The sequence below is a fragment of the Sceloporus occidentalis genome, unplaced genomic scaffold, assembly GCF_023333645.1.
Source record: "Sceloporus occidentalis isolate IW3139 unplaced genomic scaffold, rSceOcc1.0.p SCAF_8, whole genome shotgun sequence".
NCBI lineage: Eukaryota > Metazoa > Chordata > Lepidosauria > Squamata > Phrynosomatidae > Sceloporus > Sceloporus occidentalis.
In genome coordinates, this window is record NW_028316988.1 from 32,375,924 (window position 1) to 32,401,754 (window position 25,831).

Below are 25,831 nucleotides of genomic sequence, written 5' to 3' on the forward strand. Positions count from 1 at the left end.
ACACACGGAATATTATGTGAATTTTCTAGACGATTTGGAGGCTTATGTACCCCATATGGTTAATATTATATTGCGCACGTGTGTGTGTTTGTGTGTGTGTGTGTATATATATATATATATACACACACACACACAGATGGTTTGGAGGTTTAATTAAAGTCCCCCAGTGCTTAATATTATAATATAATGTGTATGTATATATATATAGATAGATAGATAAAATAAAAACTTCGTGACAAGAATAGCCGTGAAAACGTGAATTTTAATCAGCTCGAAAACAAATGAACGGCGGTCCTTTGCGCAGGTTACAGGAAGGAAATGCAGCACCGATTGGCGGCCCGGGAAGAGTCGTCACCGTCATCCTTTTTTTTAACCTTAACGACTTTACTTCTTAACGATCTGGATGACGTCCTCGTCTTCCATAGTATGGTCTTTGCCCACTTTCTGAGGGTTGTGTTTGACGGACGATCCCCAGACGAGCGCACTGGAAGAAACAGTAATTAAGTCGCAATTAGTTAATTATTAGTTGACCATAGTGTCCTCTCTAGGTCTTTCAGAGCCACTTTTAGTTAAGGCTAACCATAGAGTTGCCCTGGAGAAGCTATAAAGGCCTAGCAGAGCATCCTCTCTAGGAATCTCTAGGTCTTTCAGTGCCACTTTTAGTTAAAGCTGACCATAGAGTTTCTCTGGAGGACCTCCAAATTCCTAGACCAGCCGTTTCTTATCACTCTGCGCTTACTATTTGAACTCCTTGATAAGGTTCTTGTGGATCTTCATGCAGAAGTCCTCCACCGTCGTCCGTGAATCCGGCAAGACCACTGGCGAGGTGTAGTCCGGTAGCTGGCCTTTCGGTTTGGTGTAACTGCGCAAAGAAGAACCATAGAGTTTGGCACAAAGTGCGCTTTATGGACGCTCTACGAGGGTCGGACCCCCGTTTCGAAAACGTAGGGCTACATTAAAATGGCGACTCACATCCGGACGAGTTTAAGGTAGTCCCAGATCTTCTCTAGAAGGTCATCAAAGTTCCATCGGTGGTGCGCCGAAATCGGGACGCAATGAGGCACTTTGTAGATGATGTCCAGCTCCTCAATGGAGATCTGGTCGATCTTGTTCAGGACGTAAATGCAAGGGATGTAGACCCTGCGGGGAACAAAATGGCGGAGGCGTAAAAACGGCAGACGGCACAAAAACTGCACAAAATACTGCGCAATACGCGCCCGCGACCATACGCGGGAATGACAGAACCTTTTGGAACCCCAAAAGGGTTTAATTGATATCATTAACTATATTAAACGTATTTTCGGCACCGATTGTTACCGGTTGCCTTCCACAACGTCAATGAGGTCGTCGGCGGTGACGTCGCTGCGCAGCGTGACGTCGGCGTTGTGGATCTTGTACTCCGCCAGGATGCTCTTGACTGTCTCGGCGTCCAGTTCGCTCTGTGGACACTGGACAAACACAAAAGGGACGCGTCAATATGTGGCGCAACTCTATGGTCACCTTCCAGTGCAATTGTGCCAGAGGACCCAGAGATGTTAATAACCGCCCATCACCCACCACAGAACGCTCTGGTCGACCAAGATGGCCGCCAAAACTGCACAAGATATCCATCTGCGCCTGTCAGGGGGGCCAAGATGGCCTCCGCGTTCGCCACTTACGGTCGCGGTGAGGTTGATGCCGCCCTTGTCCTTCTTCTTGAACCCAATGTTGGGGGGCTTGCTGTTGAGGCGGATCCCAAACCCTTCCAGCTCGTTCTCTATGATCCTCTTGTGGCCAAGGGGCTTCAGGACGTCCAGGACGATCAGGATCAGGTTGCAGGTGCGCGCCACTGTGGCGAGAACGAAAAGACTAAATTTGCACAGAAACGGTGTCCACGTGTTCCCTTCGGAAGGCTTTTACGAAGCCTGGGGGTGCGTGAACCGCCAAACTACAAATCCCAGCGTCCCACTGGGTTAAAACGGACGCGGTCAACAAAGCCCCGCCCCTTTCAGAAGCCATTTTGTTACCTGCGATGACCTGGCGGCCTCTTCCTTTCCCATCCTTCGCGCCTTCGATGATCCCAGGGAGGTCAAGGAGCTTTAATTAGGGTCAAAAAAGCAATTAATTAATTAATCAATTAACATTTTTCCAAAATGGCCACCGCCGCCGCCACCTCACCTGTATCTTGGCACCTTTGTAGCGTATGACGCCGGGGACGGTGGTGAGGGTGGTGAATTCGTACGCTGCCACTTCGGAGTAGACCCCCGCCAGGTTGCTCAGGAGCGTCGACTTCCCCACTGAGGGGAACCCCACGAAGCCAATACGCGCGTCGCCTGTCTTTGCCACGTCAAAACCTGGAGACGAGGAGATGAAACAGATGCATATAATCACAAACTCCGCCCCTGGTTTTTACCCCCTGCCCCCCCCGATACGTGCCTTCTCCGGTGCCGCTGCCACCGCCGCCTTTCGGTGTGATCAGCTCCCTTCGCAGTTTCGCCAGCCGCGCCTTGAGGAGCCCCAGGTGGTGCGCGGTGGCCTTATTCTTCTGTGTCCGCGCCATCTGCAGAAATTAAAATGGAGGCAAATAGATGATAGACTGCCCCTGGCTAAGGAGGCTCTGTTAGGCTCCGCCCACCGCATAACGTCGCTAGATATGGCGCCAAAGGCGGCAACGTAAAGATGGAGGGAGGGAGGCTGCCCCTGTCTAGGCTCCTCCCACCTATGACATCACTAGTGTCAAAGCCACACCCACTTTCCTAAATAGGCTCCTCCCACCTCTGACATCACTAAGAATGTCGTCAAGGCCACTCGCTCCTCCCACCTATGACATCACTAGGCATCACATCAAGGCCACTTCCTCTTACCTAAACAGGTGCCATTAGCTTCCTCCCCCTTGTGACATCACTAGGAGTTGCATATAGGCCACTCCCCCTTTCCTAAACAGGCTGTTAGGCTCCTCCCCCTTGCGACATCACTATGAATTGCATGAAGGCCACTCCCCCTTTCATAAACCGCCTCTATTAGGCTCCTCCCCTTGTGACATCACTAGGAATTGCATCAAAGCCACTCCTTATTAAATAGGATAGACTGCCCTTGGGTAGAGATGCTCTATTAGGCTCCTCCCACCTGTGACAGCACTGGGGATGACATCATGGCCCCTCCCACCTCCCCATTAGGCCCCTCCCATTTATGATGACATCAAAACCACTCCCTTCTGAATAAATCGCAGTGTTGCCAATGTGGTGACTTTCACACGGAAACGGGGACTTTTCAGAGCTTTTGATGTGATTTTGGTGCCTGGCTCTATTTCAGTGCATTTTTGGTGACTTTTGCCTATATCAGCTCCAGCCCTGACTCTGAGAGCGGGGCTGGCTACAGAGCAACCAACCCCACACTAATCGTTTTCAGCCAATCAGAGAGAGGACTGGAGAGTGGCTGCCGCCCCCACCCTCAGAAAAGGCTCTCGTCTAGTCTCTCAGCCCCTGACTCCCTCTTAAGCCTAGCTTTCCTAGACTTAAGCGTACTTCCTCAGATGCATGGGAATTGTAGCTCATTGTGGCACCAGAGCTCTTTCTCACAAAACTACAATTCCCAGGGTTCCCTAGCACTGAGCCAGGGCAGTTAAAGCGGTCTCAAACTGGATTATTTCTGCAGTATGGATTGGACCTTGAGCATTTTTAATAACTAAGGTCCAAAACACACTGCAGAAATAATCCAGTTTGTGACCGCTTTAACTCTCCTGGCTCAGTGCTAGGGAATCCTGGGAATTGTAGTTTGTTGTGGCACCAGAGCCCTTTCTGATAGAGAAGGCTCAATGTCTCACAAAACTTCCATTCCCAGGGTTCCCTAGCACTGACCCAGGGCAGCTAAAGCAGTCTCAAACTGGATCATTTCTGCAGTGTGTCTTGGACCCAACTCAGGCTGCATCTTCACTCCAGACTCCAGAGACAATCCAGTTTCGTACCGTTTTAACTGCCATGGCCCAGTGCTATGAAATCCTGGGAATTGTAGTTTGTTGTCACACCAGAGTTTGCGGAGAGAGAAGGTTAAATGTCTCACAAAACTAGAATTCCCAGGATTCCCTAGCACTGAGCCGGGGCAGTTAAAGGGGTGTCAAACTGGATTATTTCTGCAGTGCGGTTGCAGCCGAACACGTTTCTATTTGGCACAAAGCTTCTTGGACCCCCTTCATGTCAAAATAAACGTCTTAAAAGTATTAGAAGGACTGAAAGATTCTTTGCTTGATTTTAATGGTAAATTTGAGAGTTAAAGTAAGTTCCAATTATTTTTATTCAATTAGGGCTACGTTTTATTGCCATATTAAGATTCTGGGGACTTTTCGGGGATTGTGAATGAATATTTGGTGAGATATGGGGGATTTGGTGAGTTGTGGGCCAAACATTTGGAGAATTATCTTCGAGGCTTGTTGGCAACACTGAATAGGACGAAACTTAGACTGATACTCCTCCCCTTTCCTCATATGACGTCACCCAGGACGCTCACCTCGGCCTCTATCTCGGCGATCTTGGCCAGAGTGGTAGCCATTGCGGCGACCGAGAAGGAGCCGTTCCTCTCTGTGTCTGTTGTGGGCTCCTTGCCTCCTCTGCGCATGCGCAGGAGAAGCAGAAAGAGGCGGGGACAGAACGGGAGAGGCAAAAGAATCCAAAGTCTCGCGAGAGTTCCGTAAACCGCGCGAGATTTGGTTCTAACTCGCGAGACTGCGCTCCTGCGCGGCCCACGTGACTCGGGAACGCGGAAGTGAAGGAAAAACAAATGAAATACCATGGAGTTCGAGGGCCAGAGCGGCCCCAATAGCCCCATCTGGACTCGTGGAGGTCGAACTGCAGCCTCCTGAGGTGATTTTAAATCTAAAACAAGGTTGGAAAAGTTACTTTTTCCAATCGTTTTTTAACCTTATATGGCCTGAGAAAGGTTAGATGTCAGGAGAGGAAGAGGGAGTCATATCATATCTGCCATGCAGGAACTCTCAATTGAAGCCGAAGGAGCCTACACGAAAATCCAAGGCAAAACATATTCCACTTTTACCCTCAGGAAGTTCCTCCATTGCTCCATTGGGTCCCGTTCTCTGGGGCAGCAGAAAACAAGCTTGCTCCCTCCTCAATATGGCATCCCTTCAAGTATTTAAACAGGTCTCTCATATCACCTCTTAATTTTAACTATATTACGAGGCAAACTTTACTTTGTTTTGTGGTAAATTTTACCTCCGTTATGAGGTAAACTTTACTTAATTACCTCCGTTATGAGGTAAACTTTACTTAATTACCTCAGTTATGAGGTAAACTTTAATTAATTACCTTAGTTATGAGGTAAACCTTATTATGTGGTGAATTTTACCTCAATTAAGAGTCAAACTTTACCACGTTAAGTGGTAAATTTCACCTCCATGATGAAGCAAAGATTACTTCATTCTTTGGTAAATTTTACCTCAGTTATGAGGCAAACTTTACTTCGTTTTGTGGTAAATTTTACCTCAGTTATGAGGCAAACTTCTTTACATGGTAAATGTTACCTCCTTTTTGAGGCAAACTTTATTGTGCAGTGAATTTTACCTCAGTTATGAGGCAAACTTTACCTCATTCTATGGTAAATTTTACCTTTTTGATGAGGCAAACTTTATTATGTGGTACATTTTACCTCAGTTATGAGGCAAGCTTTACTTAACTACATGGTAATGATAAGGCAATCATTATTTCATTATGTGCTAAATGTTACCTCCATTATGGAGCAGACCTTACTTAATTACATAGCAAATGTTACCTCCCTTATGAGGCAAAGTTTACTTAATTACGTTGTAAATTTTCCCTCAGTCATGAGGCAAACTTTATTTCAGTTATGTGGTAAATTTTACCTCAGTTACGAGGCAAACATTACTTCATTATCTGGTTAATTTTACCTCAGTCACGAGGCAAACTTTACTTCATTATGTGGTAAATTTTACCTCAGTTATGAGGCAAACTTTATCATGTAGTAAATTTTACCTCAGTTATGACGCAAACTTTACTTAATTAATTACCTAAGTTATGAGGCAAACTTTATCATGTGGTAAATTTTACTTCAGTTATGAGGCACCCCCCAAAACACGCCCATTTATTATAATAATTAATATATCATATATTATTATATTATAAATACATAAATAAATAAGCTTTTATGACAGAGACATGAACCCAAAACGCCCCCATTTATTACATTAATTATAATATAATATAAAATACATTAATATAATAAATGGAGGGCATTTGGGGGGGTCTCCTATCAAATTGTGCATTGCTAAAAAATTTGGGGGGGGGGGTCAGAAGCATTTAAAACAACAAAGCTTCAATCCTTTTGCAAAAGGAGGGGCTTTTTGCATGGCTTTGCTGCTTTTGCAATTGGTCCAAAAATAAAAAGGGGGGGACAGGAAGTGAGGGAGGGGGCAGGAAAAAGAGAGGGTGTTAAAAAAAGAAGAATTAAACTATTAATTTTAATTGTGCATTTATTAATTGCAACCTCTAAAGGTTGCATTTGCAAAGGTTACAATTTGCATATATATATATATATATATATATATTTGGTTTCCCCTTCCCTTCCCTTCCTCTCTCCCCCCATTGAAAGAGAGGGGTGAAAGGTCAACCGGAAGTGGAGCAGCTGCCATTTTGCCTCCCTCTCCAAACACACACACAGAGAGGGAGGGGGAGACAAACGGAGGCTCCACGCCAGAAACACATAGATATAGATGATATAGATAGATATAGATTAAAGAAAATATTTTTATTTTGCATTTAATAATTTTAATTTTTATATTTTTAAACATTTTTATTTTCTTAAGGAAGGAAGGAAGGAAAAGCCCCCCCCTTTTTTTCCGGACCTATATATATATATATATATATATAGTAAGTGTTGCAAGACTTGCAGCCTTACTATATATATATATATATATATATATATATATATATTCACCACTCTTTGATTTCCTCCTTTTCCCCCCTCCCTTATTTTTTGGATTAACCCCCCTTTTATCTTTTCTTTCATCCATCCCTCCTTTTCCCCCTTCCTTCCTTCCTTCCTTTCTTGATTGCTTCCATCCCTCATTTTTCTCCTTCCTTCCATCCCTCCTTTTACTCCTTCTTTCTTTATATTATATCCATCCCTCCCTCCTTTTCCTCCTTCCTTCCTTCCATTCCTCCTTCACTCCTTCCTTTCCTTCCTTTTACTCATTCCCTCCTTCCTTCCTTTTCTTCTGTGCTTCCATTCCTCCTTTTCCTCCTTCCTTCTTTCCTTTTCCTCTTTCCTTTTTTCCTTTTGTCCATCCCTCCTTTTACTCCTTCACTCCTTCCTTTCCTTCCCTTTACTCATTCCTTCCTTCCTTTCGTCCATCCCTCCTCTTCCTCCTTCCTTCCTGCGCTGCCCTCCGCATTTCGTCCTCCATTTTGTGACCTTTTACGAAGTCCCTTCTTGGCGCTGGGGGCCATAGAGAAGCCCCCATGGATCGCGTCAGCGACGCCGCCAACGCCAGCGCTGCTTCCGGCGTCACTGCCAACGCCGCCGCTGCCACCACCCCTCCTGGCTGCTACACTTACCAGGTAAGCCGCCACAGTGCCGACCTCCTCCACAGCCTCAACCAGCAGCGCAAAAACGGCGGCCGCTTCTGCGACGTCCTACTCCGCGTTGGCGAGGAGAGCTTCCCCGCGCACCGTGCTGTCCTGGCCGCCTGCAGCGAGTATTTCGAATCCGTGTTCAGCACACAAGGGATCGACGATGGCTGCAGAGACAGCGGCGGAGGGAACGGCGACGGCGCGGAAACCGGAAGCACCTCCGGAACCGCGCCGGGCCTCGTGGGCCGCGAGTTAGAGATGCACACCATCAGCTCCAAGGTCTTCGGCGACATCTTGGATTTCGCGTACACGTCACGCATCGTCGTGCGCTTGGAGAGCTTCCCTGAATTGATGACAGCAGCCAAGTTCCTCCTCATGCGTTCTGTGATTGACATCTGTCAAGAGGTCATCAAGCAGTCCAACGTTCAGATCCTGGTCCCACCGGCTGCACGTCCGGACATCATGCTTTTCCGTCCCGGCACCGCTGACCTAGGCTTCCCTTTGGACATGACGAATGGCGGCAGTTTGGCGCCGAACGGTAACGGGATTGCGGGGATGGCAGACGACGACGCCACCCGTGCCGCGCTGTCCGCCGTCGCGCAGTCGGGACTCCCAGTCCTCCAAGGCGTCGACCGGCTTCCCATGGTGGCAGGGCCTCTTTCGCCGCAGCTGTTGGCGTCACCGTTCCAGAACGCCGCCACAGCATCGTCACTGGCGGGCAGCAAGCGTGGGCGCGGACGCCCCCGAAAGGCGAACATTTTGGACTCCATGATGTTCAGCGCTCCCGGAGGTTTGCGCGAGGCGGGGATCCTGCCGTGCGGATTGTGCGGGAAGGTCTTCACCGACGCCAACCGCTTGCGCCAACATGAGGCGCAACATGGCGTCACCAGCTTGCAGCTGGGGTACCTTGACTTGCAGCCGCCGCTCGTGCCGCCACGCCTGGGCGAAAATGGCGGTGTCGGCGTCGCCGGGATGGAGGACACGGCGTCGGAGGCGCCACGTAAGAGGAGCCGTACGCGGAAGCAAGTGGCGTGCGAGATCTGCGGGAAGATCTTCCGCGACGTCTACCACCTGAACCGCCACAAGCTGTCGCACTCCGGCGAGAAGCCATACTCATGCCCCGTGTGCGGGCTGCGCTTCAAGCGCAAGGACCGCATGTCATACCACGTGCGCAGCCACGATGGCTCCGTTGGGAAGCCCTACATCTGCCAGAGCTGCGGGAAAGGCTTCTCCAGGTGAGGGGAAAAATACGCAATGCGGACGGAAAACGCGGTCTCTCTAGGGATCCCTAGGTCCTCCAGCACAACTCTGTGGTCGATATATATGTGAATGATTGGTCATAGAGTCACAATGGAGGGACTACAGAGGCATAGAGAGGTCCTTCTAGGTCCTCCAGTTCAACTCTATGGTCAGTATATGTGAATGGTTGGTCATAGAGTCCCAATGGAGGGCCTAGAGAGGTCCTTCTAGGCCTTCCAGCACAACTCTATGGTCATACCTTCCCATAGAATAACATTGAAGGACCTACAAATGCCTAGAGAAGTGTCCTCTCTAGGAGTGTCTAGGTCCTCCAGTGCAACTCTATGGTCATACCTTCCCATAGAATAACATTGAAGGACCTACAAATGACTAGAGAAGTGTCCTGTCTAGGAATCTAGGTCTTCCAGTGCAACTGTATGATCAGCCTCCAATTGAGTAACGCTTGAAGACCCAGAAATGGCTATGGAAGTGTCCTCTCTAGGACTCTCTAGGTCCTGCAGCGCAACTCTATGGTCAACGTACAACAGGGCATTCTGGAATTTATAGTTCCCCTTACGTTTTAATCGTTTTAACCCTAATTGTGTTTGTTTTTCTCGTCCCTCGCGAAAGGCCTGACCATCTCAACGGACACATCAAGCAAGTCCATACGTCTGAGCGGCCGCACAAATGTCAGGTAGGAACCGGGGAATCCCCCCCTTCTTGCGCCGTTTCCGCCTCTATGCGCACTTTAAGCTGATACTTATAGCGCTATATATATTCTTCTTTTTCGTTCCTCCTTTCTTCCAGTGATGGATCAATTCTTTTTTTTAATCTCAAATTTGTATTTGAATTTTATCGTTTTCGACGCTGCGGTCGGCGTTGTTATTATTGTTATTATTATTATTATTAGGGAATATTTAATTAGTGATTTTAACGCAAGCCTCCTGTTTTGAACATTGCACTGAGCATTAATAAAATAATATATATCAACCCTGGCCATCAATGGGGTGACAGATGTCGCAGCCAGATTGCCCTCACTAGATCTAGGGTGATAAAAAACACAAAAGGGGCTGTTCAGAGTGATATAGGCAGAGGAATAACCAATCGAAAGCAGCAAATCTTAACATAAGCTTCGAACTAAATATGAATAGGAAAATTGACTACTACTGTGGGTTGAATAAGCATACATTGAATTATTTGGGGGAAAAAGGGTCTAACAAAAGACCCAGCAAATTAGAGAGAGAAGTTTGGTATGAATGAAGAGAGAAAAAGTAGAGAATGGAAGAAGAGTGTTTCAAAGAAGGTAAAGTAAGTGATAGAAGGTGTGAGTAAGTCGTAAATGGAAGAAGTGTAAGTGTAGAAGATTTAATGAAGAATAAAAACACAAAGAATGTAGTAAGCAAAAAGAGAGCTGTAGATAAGAGAGGGCAACAAGGAGAGATAATGAGAGAGAAGGAGAAGGTCAGAAATGTAGTAGAAGAGAAGAAGCAAGAGAGTATTGATTGTAAGAAGAGGCAAAGGTGGACAATGTCTTCTACAAATAGACTAAAGAAAAGAAGCATTGTTAACTTCCTTCTTTGATGATGTGTACTTTTGTATGTATGTATGTTGGTTTGTATGGTTGTTGATTTGTGTAGTTGTTTTTAACTTCAATAAAAATAATTAAAAAAATAAATAAAATAAAATAAAATAAATAATATATATATAAAATGATAATCGCATATATTTAATTTTTGGGATTAAAACGGGTTCGTTAATTAAATGCAAAATTAAAAAAATACACACCGCTTTCTTTCTTTCCTGATGACTTTAAAATTTATTTTATTTCTTCTGTAGATTTAATTTCATAAATATTTATATATTAATATATTTATTTATTATTTTATTTTTTCTGTAGATTTAATTTCATAAATATATATTTATTATTTTATTTCTGTAGATTTAATTTAATAAACATATATATATATATTTTATTTTATTTCTTCTGTAGTTTTTTCATATATATTTATATATATATTTATTATTTTATTTTATTTATTATTTTATTTCTTAGACTTAATTTCATAAATATTTATATATTTACATATTTATTCATTTTTTATCTGTAGATTTAATTTCATAAAAATTATTTATATATATATTTATTATTTTATTACTTCTATAGATTTAATTTAATAAATATTTATACATTTATATATATATATATATATATATATATATAATTTTTTCTGTAGATTCAATTGCATATATATTTATTTATCTATTTATTTATTTTATTATTTTATTTCTTCTGTAGTTTTAATTTCATATTTATATATACATATTCATTATTTTTTATTTGTAGATTTAATTTCATAAAAATTTATATATATAATTTTATTACTTCTATAGATTTAATTTAATAAACACACACACACATATATATATATCTCATAAATATTTATACATTTATATATTTATTTATTTTATTTTAATTTTGTTTAATTTCATATGTGATAAGAGTAATGGGAGATCTCTATATATTATTATTATTATTATTATTATTATTATTATTGCAGATTGAGTCCCCAGTTAATCTGGATTTCCAAAAAATATTCCAAATTATGGCAAAAATTAGGTGGATGACAAAAAATGACCCCTTTTCTTTTTTTTTCTCCTGACAAACCTGGTTCCTTGCACAAAATTATATTAAAAATTATATTAGAGATATTATATAAAAATTTACTTTCAGAAAAATATTATATAAAAATTACCTTCAGGCAATTTTTATATATATATATATATATATAGAGAGAGAGAGAGAGAGAGAGAGAGATTGAAGGTAATTTTATGTTATATTTAAATTTTTATATAATATCTTCAATATAATTTTCTTATATATATATATATATATATATATATATAGCTTTAAAGTAATTTTATATAATATTTTAAATAATATTATTAAATATTATATATATATATATATATATATATATATATATATATATCAAGGTACTTTTTATACAATATTTTTCTGAAAGTAATTTTTATATATATATATATATATGTATATATATATATGTGTATATATATATATATATATATATAAAATTTGGTGCATGGAACAAAGTCGGTGTACATTGACCATAGATATATATCTATGTATAAAGTTATGAGTTAATTTATTGTTTAGATTTGGGGTCCCACCTCCGAAAATAACCTCGTTATGTATTTTCCAAATATTCCAAAAATCCAATAATAATATTAATTAATTAATTAGCAGGAAATTGGGGACCAACCTGGAGTAAGCTCAGAGACACCCGAATCCCTTCAAGAGGTATTTCTTAAACACTGTTTAATTTGCTTTTATATATATTATATTATATTATATATTTTGGAAACAAATAGACAAACAAAACTTCTCTGTGGCTAATTTTATATTTATATACGCTTCGTAGGAAAGCTACAGAGTTCATTTTCATTCGTAATTATTTATTTAAATTTATTAATTCATCATTTGGTTTCTGTTCTTTTTATTTATTTATTTATTTATTTCGATATTAAATAATTAATGTATTTAGCTAATTAACTTATTATCTGCCTTTTCCAAAATATGGGACCTAAATTGGCTTTTACAGTGTTATTGTTGTCAACAAATAAATGTTAATAATAATGATAATAATAATTTCAAAAAACCTCAAAATGTTTGATTTTCTTTTAAGCTATTTTAAATTAAATTATTAATATATTAAATATATTTAAGCTATTTGTGCTGCTGTTTTAAATTTCTATTTTTACAGTTTTATATTATTATCATTATGCTTTATTTATATAGCGCTGTAAAATATATACATATATATTTTAATTGTTTTATTTTTATATTAGTATCATATAATTTATATTTTTGTTATATTTCTATATGCTTCTATTTCTTTATTTATTTATATTTTTCTATTTTTATATCATTTATTATATTTTATTTATTATATATATATTTCTATTATATTTCATTTTTTATTTCTATTTTTCTATTTTATTTTTTATTTTTATTCTTTACAATATATTTTTATATATTGTTATAATATAATATATTTATTATATTTTATTTTATAATATTTTATTATATATTATATTTTTATTTCTATTTCTGTTTCTTCACTTCCATTTCTATTTCTAATTTTTATTTTTATTCTTCATATTATAATATATATCATAAAATAATATTACTATATTTTATATTTTATAATATATTTATTATATATTGTATTTTTATTTCTATTTCTGTTTTTATATTCTATTTTTATATTTTTTTGTTTTTTTATAATAATATTACGTTTTATATCTTTTTATTTCTATAATATTTTTGTTTCTTTGCTGGTTTTTACATTTCTAAAAATTCAATTTTCTGGTTTCGCGCCCCTTTTGTTAATATTAAAAAATAATTAATAATTAGTTTACGGTGGTGTCAACAAAACTAGGTTCGGCCCCGTTATCGTAAATTAACAATTTCCTTGAAATTTAGTGAACTGCGAAGATGCGCATCCAAGATGGACGACTCCGACGCATGCGGCGCACTCCTGACGCATACGCTTACATAATAATTGATTTAAATTTCAAATTAAACCTATCTTTTTATTTGCTCAGTGCCTTGTCCAAAGAGGTTTGAAATGCCCTATTTAATTCTGCTATTAACTTCAAAGTAATTATTATTATTATTATTATTATTATTATTATTTTCATTATTATATTTTATTTTATTTATATAATATTATATAATAATATAATATTATTATATAATGTTATATAATATAATATATTAATATACTATAATATAAATATTATTTTGAAGTTTTTATTATATAAATATGTTATATTTTATATATTATTATTATTATTATTGACCTTTATTTATATAGTGCTGTAAATTTATATAATGTATATATTTTAATATCTGTTAAAGTCAATAATAACTTCAGAGTATTACTATTATTATTTTTTATTATAATATTAATATAATATCATATTATATTTTATAATATTATATTATAAAACACGTAATAATATATATGTATAATTTAAAAATATTAACTTATAATATATATATAATATTTTAATATTGTGCATATTATAAAATAATAATATATTATATTCTTTTATTAAATTATTTTTATTATAATATTTATGTCAGGGTGGTTTATACATATACAGATAGATAGATAGATAGATAGATAGATAGATAGATAGATAGATAGATAGATACACACACACACACACACATATATATATAAAACACTATATCCTATCTCTATCTCTATATCTATATCAGGTGCTGAGGATATATATATGGATAGGTAGATATGATGCTGAGGATTCCTATATCTATCTATGTAGAATCTATACATCTATATCCATATCTCCACTATATATATATATAGTGTTGAGAATAGGTATATTTTATATCCATATATATGGATGGATATATATATAGTGCTGAGAATACCTATATTTTATATCTATCTATCTAGCTATTAGTACATATGGCAGCCGTCATAAATCTTCGCGTCTGCCGTTACGCCATTCGCGGGTGAATTATGATCTTTTGTCGTGCTTTCTGTGCGGCCGCTCACCCTTTCTCCCTCCCTCCTGCAGACGTGCAACGCATCCTTCGCCACCCGCGACCGCCTGCGCTCGCACCTGGCATGCCACGAAGACAAGGTCCCCTGCCAGGTCTGCGGGAAGTACCTGCGCGCGGCGTACATGGCGGACCACCTCAAGAAGCACAGCGAGGGGCCTAGCAACTTCTGCACCATCTGCAACAGAGGTGAGGTGTGCAACAGCGCCGGCGCCAAAACAGCGCCATCCGCCATTTTTGATTGTCTGTATCGGTTACTGTTCTGAGGAGATGCGCCATTGGTACCGCCGTTCCCCGGGGACCCCGATCCTCCCACCGCTTCCTCCTCTTCATCGTTCTGTTAATAAACCCCTGTAGTTTCCCAAAATGGCCAACCTGGGGAGGAGTAGGAGGGGCGGCGGCAGCGGCGGCGTTTCCGTCGCCAGGCTCTCATCTCCTTTTGTCTCGTCTAGGTTTCTCCTCTGCCTCCTACTTAAAGGTCCATGTTAAAACCCACCACGATGTTCCCCTTCCCCAGGTCTCCCGACTCCCGGAGCCCATCCCGAATGGGGGAGCAGCGTTCCACAGCGCCAGGACCTATGGCATCAAAGGCAAGCGAAACTCCGCCTCCTTTGCGCGGTCGCCGCCGTGGCCGCCACCGTTCCCCGTCCCTCAGTATAGGACCCTTTTGGCAGAGGAGCAGGTTGGGAGGCACTGAAAGGCGTAGAGATTCCTAGAGAGGACACTCTGCTAGGCCTTTGTGGCTCCTCCGGTGCAAGTCTATGGTCAGTGTAAACACAACTCTAAAGGCTTTAAAGAATGCTTCTTTTCTCCCTCTCTCTTTCTCATTCTTCCCAGAAGGCCAGAAATGCTCACATTTGGACCAGATTGAGAGTTCAGATTCGTACGGCGACCTCTCCGACGCAAGCGACCTCAAAACCCCCGAGAAGCAGAACGCCAACGGATCCTTCCCCTGCGAAATGGCCGCTGCCGCCGCCAGGAACAAATCGGAGCCCGAGGCCGACAGGAAGTACCCCTGCCCCGAGTGCGGGAGCTTCTTCAGATCCAAGTCCTATCTCAACAAACACATACAGAAAGTCCATGTACGGTCGCTCGCGGCGGTGGCAGCAAATCCATTAGGGGACTTGGGTTCGGCGCTCGGTTCCCCCTTTTCCCCACAACAGAACATGTCCCTTTTGGAGTCATTCGGGTTTCAGATCGTCCAATCCGCCTTCGCCTCGTCCCTCGTCGACCCAGACGTCGACCAGCAAACGATGGGAACCGACGGAAAATGAGACCAGGCGGACAAAACGGAACCCGACGGATAACGAGACCTGACGGAAAATGAGACCAGTGGATAATGAGACGCGGCGGATAATGAGGAACGATAGAAAAAGACCCGTCGGAAAACGAGATCTGGCGGATAATGAGACCCGTCGGATAATGAGACCCTTTGGAAAATGAGATCCAAATGGAAAACGAGACCCTGTCGGAAAACCGAAACGACTTTCTAAGGGATTTTTCTGTATCAAAAAAACACATATTCAGGGGAGATAACAAAAAAATTAATCCACTTTTGTAGCGGGAAAATTAATTTTTTTTAATCCCTTTTTGTCGGCCCCGCTTTTTCCTTTGATTGACAGCCGCCAGAATGAGGCGGGTGGGCGGAGCTAGCGTCTTAGGAGGTCTTTGATAAAAAAGAAAAAACGTGTTAAAAATATGCGAACGAGAATTTTATTATTATTATTATTTTTAGGCGGTTGTTATGATTATTATTATTGAATTTATCCCGAAAACCTCGTCTATATCCGCTTCAATGTTTTCGGAGAAACCCGCGCCTTTTCGCTGCCGCCGTCGTCTCGTCCGTATTAATCGTAGGTTAGAGACCTTCCTTTTTTAAAGATGGCGGCGGGGATGCAGGGAAAAAATTACGAAAACACTTCTACGTAAATTTCCGAATTCGCGCTTCTCGTTCGTAATCCTCAAACTCTCTCTTAACGATTATTATTACATTTATGATTTTAGGACCTTGTCGTAGTAGTGATTGCTACTGAGAAGCCGTCTTTCGCGGCGGTGGCAGCGTTTGTGAGGAAGAGCTCTGGCCATGTTTAGGGTTTAGTATTCTTTTTGATTACGTTTTTTTTAGATGTATCATAATTAATAACTCGGCTAGTTGATTAAATAATAAAAAACCCGCGACAAAAAATAGATTCGTCGGCATAAAAACTGCGCCGGAAAGGAAAAAAAACTCTTTTTTAATTCCTATTTCTTCCTTTTCTTCTTCTTCACAGTTTAATTATGTTTTATTTCCTGGGCTTTCAAACGAGGATAAAGATTAATTAATTGGTTTGGACCGCATTAAAGGAGTTATTAGAGCGTTACTTTACGCCTGTTTCGAATTTTGTCATCATTTTAACGGTTTAATAATCTGATTAATGGTTTTGAATCCTATATTTAGTGTTATTCTATGGGAAGACCATAGAGCTGCACTGGAGGACCTAGAGATTCCTAGAGATGACACTTCTCTAGGCATTTGTGGGTCCTCTAGTGTAATTCTATGGGAAGATATGACCATAGAGTTGGCCTGGAGGACCTAGAGATTCCTAGAGAGGACATCTTGGCAGTCTCCCCTCCGAGGACCGTCTGGGGCTGACCCTGCTTAGCTTCCCAGACCAGAGGCTTCTTACAGAAAGGGGAGGGAATGAGGAAATTGGGAAAAGGAAGGGAAGAATAAAGAAGGGAAGGAAAATAGAAGCTGGAGAAGAAGGGAGGAAGGAAGGGTAAGCTATGGAGAAAAGGAAGAAAGGAAGGAAATAGGAAAGGAGGGAGGGAGGAAACAAAGGAGGGAAGGAAGGAACGAAGGAAGGCTGGAAGGGCAAGTTATGGAGGGAAGGAAGGAAAGGAATAGATAGGGCGGGAGGGAGGGAGGGAAAAGAAAGAAGGGGAAGGAAGGCGAAGCTTTGGAGAAAAGGAATGAAGCTATGGAAAAAAGGAAGAAAAACGGTATGGGAAAAAGGAAGAAAAGATGCAGGAAAAGAAGCTATGGGGAAAAGGGAGATGGAGAGAAGGAAGGAAAGGAGGAAAAAAGGTACAGAAAGAAGGGAGGAAAAGAAAGTATAGAAGGGAAAGAAGGAAAAAAGGTATGGAAAGAAGGAGACGAAGTGATGGAGAAAAGGAAGGAAGGAGGGGAGGGAAAGAAGGTATGGAGAGAGAGGGAGGGTGAGAAAGAGAAGCCGGAGGGAAGGAAGGAAAGAAGGAAGAAAAGGAAGGGTGTCCTCTGTTCCCTCGCTGCCATGGCTAATAATCCACAGACCCTTCTGTCAAATGGGGTCCCTGTCCCTTTAAATGAGGCTGTTTTTTTGGAAGGACTGGAACCCAGGGCCACGTGACGGAGGCCATGATGGAGGAGGAGGAGCCCAGGAGCTGTTTACCAAGGAAGGAGGGGAAGGAAGGAAGGGAAAGGAGGCCATGGCAGGTCTGCCTTTGCTGTGGACGATGGTCTTAGCAGTGGCTTTTCTCCTGGGAGCCTCCGACGGAGAAGGAGGTGAGGCAGACCTTTCTTTCCCTCTATCCCTCTTCCTTCTATTCTTCCTTCCCTCCACCTTTCCCTTTTGCTCCCTCCTTCCTCCTTTCCTTTCATCGCTCCATCCTCCCTTCCTTCCCTTTCCTTCCTTCCGTCTCCCTTCTATCCTTCCTTCTATCTTTTCCCTCTGTCATTCCTTCTTTCTCTCGATCCTTGGTTCCTCCCTTCCCTCTTTCTCTCCTTCCTTCCATCTCTCCCCTCCTTTCCTTCCTTTTTCCTTCCCTCTTTCTTTCCTTCCCTATCTCCTTACTCTTCCTTCCCCCTTTCTTTCCCTTTCCCTCCCTCCGTCCTCCCTTCCTTCTCTTTCTTTCCTTCCTTCACTTCTTCCTCCTTTTCCTTCCATTTCTCCATCCTCCCTTCCCTTTTTTTCTTTCCTTCCATCTCTCCTCCTCATATCCCTCTCCTTCCTTCTATCCTTCTTTTGCTCCTTCTCTTCCTCCACTTTTCCTTCCATCTCTCCTTCCTTCCCTCTATCTATCCTTCTTTCCTCCACTACTTCTCTCCTCCTTACCCTTCTTCCTCCTCCTTTCCTTTCTCCTTCCTTTTCCTTCCTTCCCTCCTCCTTTCTACCTATCCTTCTTTCCCTCCTTCCTTCCTTCCTTGGACCAAACACGTGTCTTTATTTACTTCCGCCCACTGCCATTTTGTGGCCCTTTGCACTCTGCCCGCGCTCAGAGGCACTGAGTTTATTTTGAGGCTGGTGCTGCATGCCGCGCATGCGCAGAAGCTGCGAAGTGCAGAGTTGCGGAGAAAAAAGAAAGGGGATGGGGACGACACTCTGCTCGCTCCCTCCTGATTGGCCAGCTTCTGTCGCCAAGCCCTGACCGCCCCGCCTATCAGGGCTCCGCCTTCCTCGGCCGCGGTGACGTCATCCCATCGGCGGAGTAAACAACCTAACCACGCCCCGCTCGTCCCGGATTGGACCGATTCTGGCGTTGCACGTGGAGGGGGCGTGGTTTTACCGAGGCTCCGCCCCCTCCTTGAGTATTATGTCAAAAAGTTTTTTATTCAAAGGCACAGATTCCTCACTAATTAGTCTTAATTAACGAGGAACCTGCACCTTTAATTAAAATTAATTAATTAAAAGGGGAGATGAGAGAGTTAGTGTTTGGGTGATTTAAATACAAATAGATCTGGGACAAGTTACTTATTTATTTCCGAATATGTATCTTCCTGAATAAAAAATATAATTGCTCTTTTGGGACTACCAATCCCAGAATCCTCAGGAAGAATTATTTAAATCTCCTGGACTGCAGCTCCCAAAATTTTTGTTTGAAGGACAATTATTATAATTATAAAATAATTATTATTATCATTATTATATATAATTATAGAATACAATAATTATTTTAATTCTAATTATACAATAATTATAATTTAATTATTATAAAATTATTATATTGTTATACAATAACTACAATTTTATTATTGTAATTATAATTATGTTAATGGTAACGTTAAAATTATATGTATAATTATTATACAATAATTATTATGTTTTTTATTATATTATACAATAATTATAGTTTTTATTTACTATTATATTACTACAATTATAATTATAATATAATATACAAGAATATAAGAATTATTATTATAATTATACTTTTTATATATTATTATTATACAATAAATATTGTATAATTTTCAGTTGTATAATTTTATAATAATTATTTTAAATTATAACTTTAATATCATTATTATAGGTTAATTATATAATATATACTATATATAATTATAATTATTTTATATACTATACATATAATATCACAATTATTATAATAATATATTTAATATTATTTATTATTATACAATAATTATATTTTTGTATATTATTATTATTGTACAATAAATACTGTATAATTTTCCGTTGTATATGTATAATAATTATTTTAAACTATTATTTTAATATTATTATAGGTTAATTATATTTTTGTAATTATTGTATGTAATATATAATATATATTTATATATATTATTATATATAATAATTATAATTAATTTATATTATACTATATATAGCATTAAAGAAATTATTATTATACTATAATTATTATAATAATATATTTTATATTATTATTATTATTGGTTAATTATATTGTATGTAATTTTATATATATATAATGTTATATATAAAAATTATATATTATATAATTTTATATATATATAGTATTAACTATTTACAATAATTATTATATATTAAATAATTATTATAATATTATTATAATTATTATTATATTATTATTATTATAATATTATAATATTATTATATAATAAGTATTATATTATTAATTATTATAATATTATAATTATTATTATACACTAGTTACAATTTTCAATTATTATTATTAACCTTTATTTATAAAGCGCTGTAAATTTACACAGCGCTGTACATACAATCTTTTAGTTAGACGGTTCCCTGCCCTCAGGCTTACAATCTAAGAAGACACGACACAAAAGGACAAGGTGGGGAATGGGATCAGGTCCAGCAGTTCTTCTCCACCTCCGAGGCCTGGACCAAGGCAGATGGACTGCAGGAAGGGCTTGGCTTCTTAATTTTCAATGCCAACAAAGTGGTATTGAAGAAATATGGGTTCGAATCTTGCTTCAAAATGGTATACAATGTCTCTCTCGAACTCGTCTCCCGTACAGAGATGACCACCATCGCGGCTCTCGCCGCCAAGATGGTGTCGGCGACGGCGTCCACCGAGGAGACGGCTGAAGTCTTTGAGCCTGCCGAGAGCGCCCCGTCCAGGAGCGAAGCTGCCGCGGTCCAGCCGGTCATCGGCATCGGTCAGCGGGTCAAGATGCGGAGCGGGGAGAAGAAGGACCTGGGGATACTGGGTGAGACGCTCCTCCGTTAAAATACGTTTTGAGGAGGGTCGCCATGTTCTAAACTGGCCAGTGCTCCTCTGCGCTTTGAGAGTTGGGTAGTTCCAATTATATACATTGGAATTATATACGTCATGATGAAACCGATTATCTAGACCCATTTCAAACTGGCTTCAGAGTGGGATTTGGAGTTGAGAGCCTTAGTCGATGATCTCCATCTGGGCATCGACAGGGATAGCGTGTCCCTGCTGGTGCTGTTGGACATCTCAGTGGCTTTTGATACCATTGACCATGGTATCCTTCTGGAACGCCTGAGAGAGCTGGGCATCGGGGGCACCGCGCTCCAGTGGCTCCGCTCCTACCTCTTGGGAAAGTTCCAGTCGGTGAGGCTGGGGGATAGTTGCTCTTCTAGAAAAGAGCTGACATCTGGCATCCCTCAAGGCGCCATTCTGTCCCCCATGCTGTTTAACATTTACATGAAGCCGCTGGGAGAGATCATCTGGAAACACGGAGCTCGGTGTTATCAGTACGCTGATGACACCCAGATCCATCTCTCCATGTCTCCGACTGAGACAGTGACTAAGGATGGCACCTCTCCTCTGGATGCCTGCCTGGGGTCAGTAATGGGCTGGATGAGGGAAAACAAACTCAAGCTGAATCCAGAGAAAACAGAGGTACTTGTGATAGGTACTCCAAGTCCAGACAGGGAAATTTGCCATCCAGTCCTGGATGGGGATACACTTCCCCTAAAGGACAAAGTCCGCAGTTTGGGAGTACTCCTGGACTCATCTCTGCAGTTGTCATCTCAGGTGGATGCGATGGCCAGGAGTGCTTGGTACCAGCTTCGGCTGATCTGCCAACTGCGACCCTGTCTGGACCGAAAGGACCTTGAAACCGTAGTACATGCGCTGGTAACCTCTCGCTTGGATTTCTGCAATGCGCTCTACATGGGGCTACCTTTGTACCAGGTTCGGAAGCTTCAATTAATTCAAAATGCTGCAGCCAGACTGGTCGCTGGAAGCTTAAGGTCGGACCATATAACACCTGTTTTAAAATCTCTTTACTGGCTGCCTATTAGCTTCCGGTCTCAATACAAAGTGTTGGTCATTACCTATAAAGCCCTACATGGCTTGAGCCCAGGTTACTTGAAGGAATGCCTCTCCCTACACAATCCGCCCCACACTCTCAGAACAACAGGGAAATATCTATTTGAGCATCCTAAAGTGAGACTAACAACTACTCACCAGAGATCATTTACTGCTATGGCCCCCACGCACTGGAAGAATCTTCCGGAAGAGATTCGACTCATTTCTTTGGATGCCTTTAAGAAGGTGTTGAAAACCTACCTCTTCCAATTAGCATACACTCCTGACTCCCTATAAGAGTATCTCCCCTAACAGAAGTTACCTCAAGATGTTAATTAGGATTGGCACACTGCATGTTTTAGATAGAAGATTGTTTTTATACTCTGTTTTTAAGAATTGTTGCTACAACTAATTGTAATGTATTTCTATCCTTAGCTACCTTGCATTGTACTGTTGTTTTACATATTTTAACTGTAATCCCGCTTCCATCCACCGGGAGAAGCGGGAAATATAAATAAAACTTATTATTATTATTATTATTATTATTATTATTATTATATTAAATCCTTTATAATTTAATAATAATAATAATAATAATAATAATAATAATAATATAAAAATCAAATACATGACAAGGTTGCTAACTTTAAAAGTGGAGAAGGCTCCTCTGCACTTTAACGGTTATGCATGAGACGAAACTTAAACAGCCATTGTAGGTTTCATGGAAGATAGCATGTAAATTAATATTTTATATTTATAATGTATATATCTATATATTTTTTAATATATAATCTAATTATTATATATTCATTTATAAATTACATATAATTAAATATCATAATTATTATATATTAAAATTAAAATAATCATATATTGATTTATAATTTATATATTATAATTATATTATATATAAAATATATCTAATTAAAATTATAATTATATTATATATTAAAATTTATATTTATAATATATATATATATATATATATTAATATATAATCTAAATATATATATTCATTTATAATTTATATAATTAAATGTTATAATTATTACATATTAAAATTTATATTCATAAAATATAACCATATATTCATTTATAATTTATATATTATAATTAAATATTATTTGATTATATATAAATATTATATATATATATATATATATATATAATTTTAAAATATAATCTTATATATATATTCATTTATAATGTATAGATTTTAATTAAATATTATCATATAATATATAAAAATTTATAATTATATATAAAATTTCTACTATATAAATATATATATATTATCTTTATATATTCATTTAAAATTTAATTTATAATTTATAATTAACCATCCACTAAGAAGCCAAGCCCTTCCTCTGCCTTGGTCCAGGCTCGGAGTTGGAGAAGATCTGCTGGACCTCATCCCCTTCCCGACCAGCACTCCCTTCTCCTTTTGTGTCGTGTCCCGTCTGACTAAAAGATTGTATGTACAGCGCTGTGTAAATTTACAGCGCTTTATAAATAGTTTAATAATAATAATAATAATAAAATTATATTATTATATATAAAAATTTATAATATATAAACATTTTATATATATATATATATAAAAGTTTATATATAATCATATATATACATTTATAATTTATATATTATTTATTAAAATTTATATCTATAATATATAATTATATATTATTCTAATATATATAATCTAATATTATATATATTCATTTATGATTTATGTATTATAATTAAATAATTATATATATATGTCTAAATAATATATACATATAAATTTTTATATATATTATAAATATAAATTAATATGTATATTATATATATACACACACACACACAAAGTCACAGATGTTAATACATGATACAAGAGTTAACGTTTGTGTCGCTTTGGTGGTTCTGTCTTCCTGCACAGGATACATCTTAGGCGTCGTTATGGTTGCCATCATCATCGCCATCGGCGCGGGTATCGTGGTGGGATACGTCTATAAAAGGTAACGAGCACAAGGCGCCACTCGAACACAGAACCCTTGATGGTCATCCCTCTTGTAGCAGTCACTCCCATAAGCCTCAGATTTGGGATAAAAAGGACATTGATTTTCAGTTAAGACAATTTTGTCTTCAGCTTTTCATATTATATATCTATATATATTTTATATGTGTGTGTGTTACAATATAATATATATATGTATATATCCTCTTAATATTTATTATTATTATTATTATTATTATTATTATTATTTAATTATGATAATTATATATATCAATTATACAATTATTAAATTTTATTATTATTATTATATATTATATAATAGTATTAGTTAATATTAAGTTGCAATTATAATTTGATTAAATTATAATTTTTATATAAATTATATATTATACAATAATTATATCTATCCATATATATATATATGTGTGTGTGTGTGTGTATAATATAAATTATATATATATAATTTATTGACTCATTGATTATATAAATTTATATATATAATTTATATATGTGTGTGTGTTGTGTGTATATATATATATATATATATATTGAATATAATTTATATTATAAATTAATATCTATCTATCTATATAAATGTATAATATGAATTATATATATATATATACCATGCAAAAAATAAAATCATATATATATATATATATATATGATTTTATTTTTTGCCTGTGTTATTATATATATATATATATATATTTACATAATAAATTTATATATCTATATAATAAAATTATATATATATATATATATATATATATATATTATACATTTATAGATAGATAGATAGATATTGTATAATGTGTATATATATATATATAAAATGTAATTATAATACACACAAATATATCAGTACTGAAGTCACTTCCGCAACCTCTATTACTCTTCATGTACGTTATTTTTCTTCGCCTCTCATTCCCGCATTTAGGGCCCGCGACTTGAAGGCTGCCCGTGAACAGAAGGCCTACGAACGCGAAATGCAGCGCGTCACTTTGCCGCTCTCCGCTTTCACCAACCAGACCTGCGAAATCGCTGACGAAAACACTATCGTGGTAGTGCGCGCCGACCCTCAGACGCCCGCGGGAGAGGATCCACATGAAGGGGACGCGCCGCTCATGACAAGCCAAGCGGGGACGCCGGGCGCTTGAAGGAGGAGGACGCCGTCTGGGTAATGGATCCCTCACTCCATTCTTCCCGTTCTCCACGCCATTTATATCCCCACATCGGCCTCGGTTCCCGTGTTTTGGGGGAACAGCGCAAAAAGAGGACAAAAGGAGTGGAGGAGGAAGGACAATATGGACGCTGGCGCAGGATATCGGGAGCCTGGCCGACGCGGTCCGCGCAAAATGTCCCGAGTCTGCGGTGAATCGTTACGTGACTCAGTCCAAGGAGACGAGGCATGATTTTCGGACTATAGGAGCATTCGAATGTATATTTTTGTTATTATCTTTCCTCTCCGAATCTGCCGCCATTTTGGGGACAGCCCGGTATTTGGCGGTTACGGACGGCAAAACGGAAAGCAAGGTTGCAAGGTTATTTTGCCAAAAAAAGGCGCGCTTTCCGTTTTGCGTTTTGTCCGAATTTATGGACCAATTGGAAATTAATGCCACTTTTGCAGATATTTTATTTATGAAAGGAGGGGATAATAAATTTGTCCGAAGAATATATGAATTTCGGAAGAAAGGATAATCAATTCAAAGGCTTTTATCGCGCGAACTGCGTCCGGCGGCATCCATTTTGTCGCCGCCTTAAAGCAAAAAATAAAAAAGGTTAGCCGATAATTATTGAGCTTAAAAAAGATGTAAGACATATAGTGATATATATATATATATATATATATATATATATATATATATAATGTCTACCTAACTATCAGAATGGCTTCCGAGAACGCGCACTTTTTTTACGAATTTA

General features: G+C 38.7%; 3 protein-coding genes across 7 annotated transcripts; 2 read left to right on the forward strand and 1 right to left on the reverse strand.

Moving 5' to 3' along the window:
* Positions 1–244: 244 nt before the first annotated feature.
* On the reverse strand, positions 245–4,593 carry LOC149308560 (developmentally-regulated GTP-binding protein 1). The gene is made up of 9 exons (XM_089536014.1): positions 4,483–4,593; positions 2,416–2,539; positions 2,158–2,333; positions 2,007–2,076; positions 1,659–1,828; positions 1,318–1,448; positions 973–1,140; positions 740–862; positions 245–484 (listed from the first exon to the last, which is right to left on the reverse strand). The coding sequence occupies exons 1-9, from the start codon at positions 4,588–4,590 to the stop codon at positions 385–387; spliced, it is 1,170 nt and encodes a 389-aa protein (XP_089392140.1). The 5' UTR covers positions 4,591–4,593; the 3' UTR covers positions 245–384.
* Positions 4,594–6,887: 2,294 nt separating this feature from the next.
* On the forward strand, positions 6,888–16,787 carry PATZ1 (POZ/BTB and AT hook containing zinc finger 1). Of its 5 annotated transcripts, none has more exons than XM_089536010.1 (6): positions 6,922–8,809; positions 9,444–9,507; positions 12,079–12,132; positions 14,445–14,616; positions 14,880–15,017; positions 15,265–16,787. In XM_089536010.1, exons 1-6 carry the CDS (start codon positions 7,464–7,466, stop codon positions 15,699–15,701), a joined length of 2,211 nt encoding a protein of 736 aa, XP_089392136.1. In that variant the 5' UTR covers positions 6,922–7,463; the 3' UTR covers positions 15,702–16,787. The 5 variants fall into 5 exon arrangements, with proteins under 5 accessions (XP_089392139.1, XP_089392136.1, XP_089392134.1 ...); XM_089536008.1 differs by having other exon boundaries at positions 6,923–8,809; positions 12,076–12,132; XM_089536009.1 differs by having other exon boundaries at positions 6,925–8,809; positions 12,076–12,132; positions 15,268–16,787.
* An 865-nt stretch (positions 16,788–17,652) lies between these two features.
* LOC149308562 (phosphoinositide-3-kinase-interacting protein 1-like) lies at positions 17,653–25,771 on the forward strand. Its single transcript, XM_089536027.1, has 4 exons — positions 17,653–17,950; positions 20,642–20,833; positions 23,828–23,906; positions 24,846–25,771. Exons 1-4 carry the CDS (start codon positions 17,752–17,754, stop codon positions 25,063–25,065), a joined length of 690 nt encoding a protein of 229 aa, XP_089392153.1. The 5' UTR covers positions 17,653–17,751; the 3' UTR covers positions 25,066–25,771.
* The last annotated feature ends 60 nt before the right edge of the window (positions 25,772–25,831 follow it).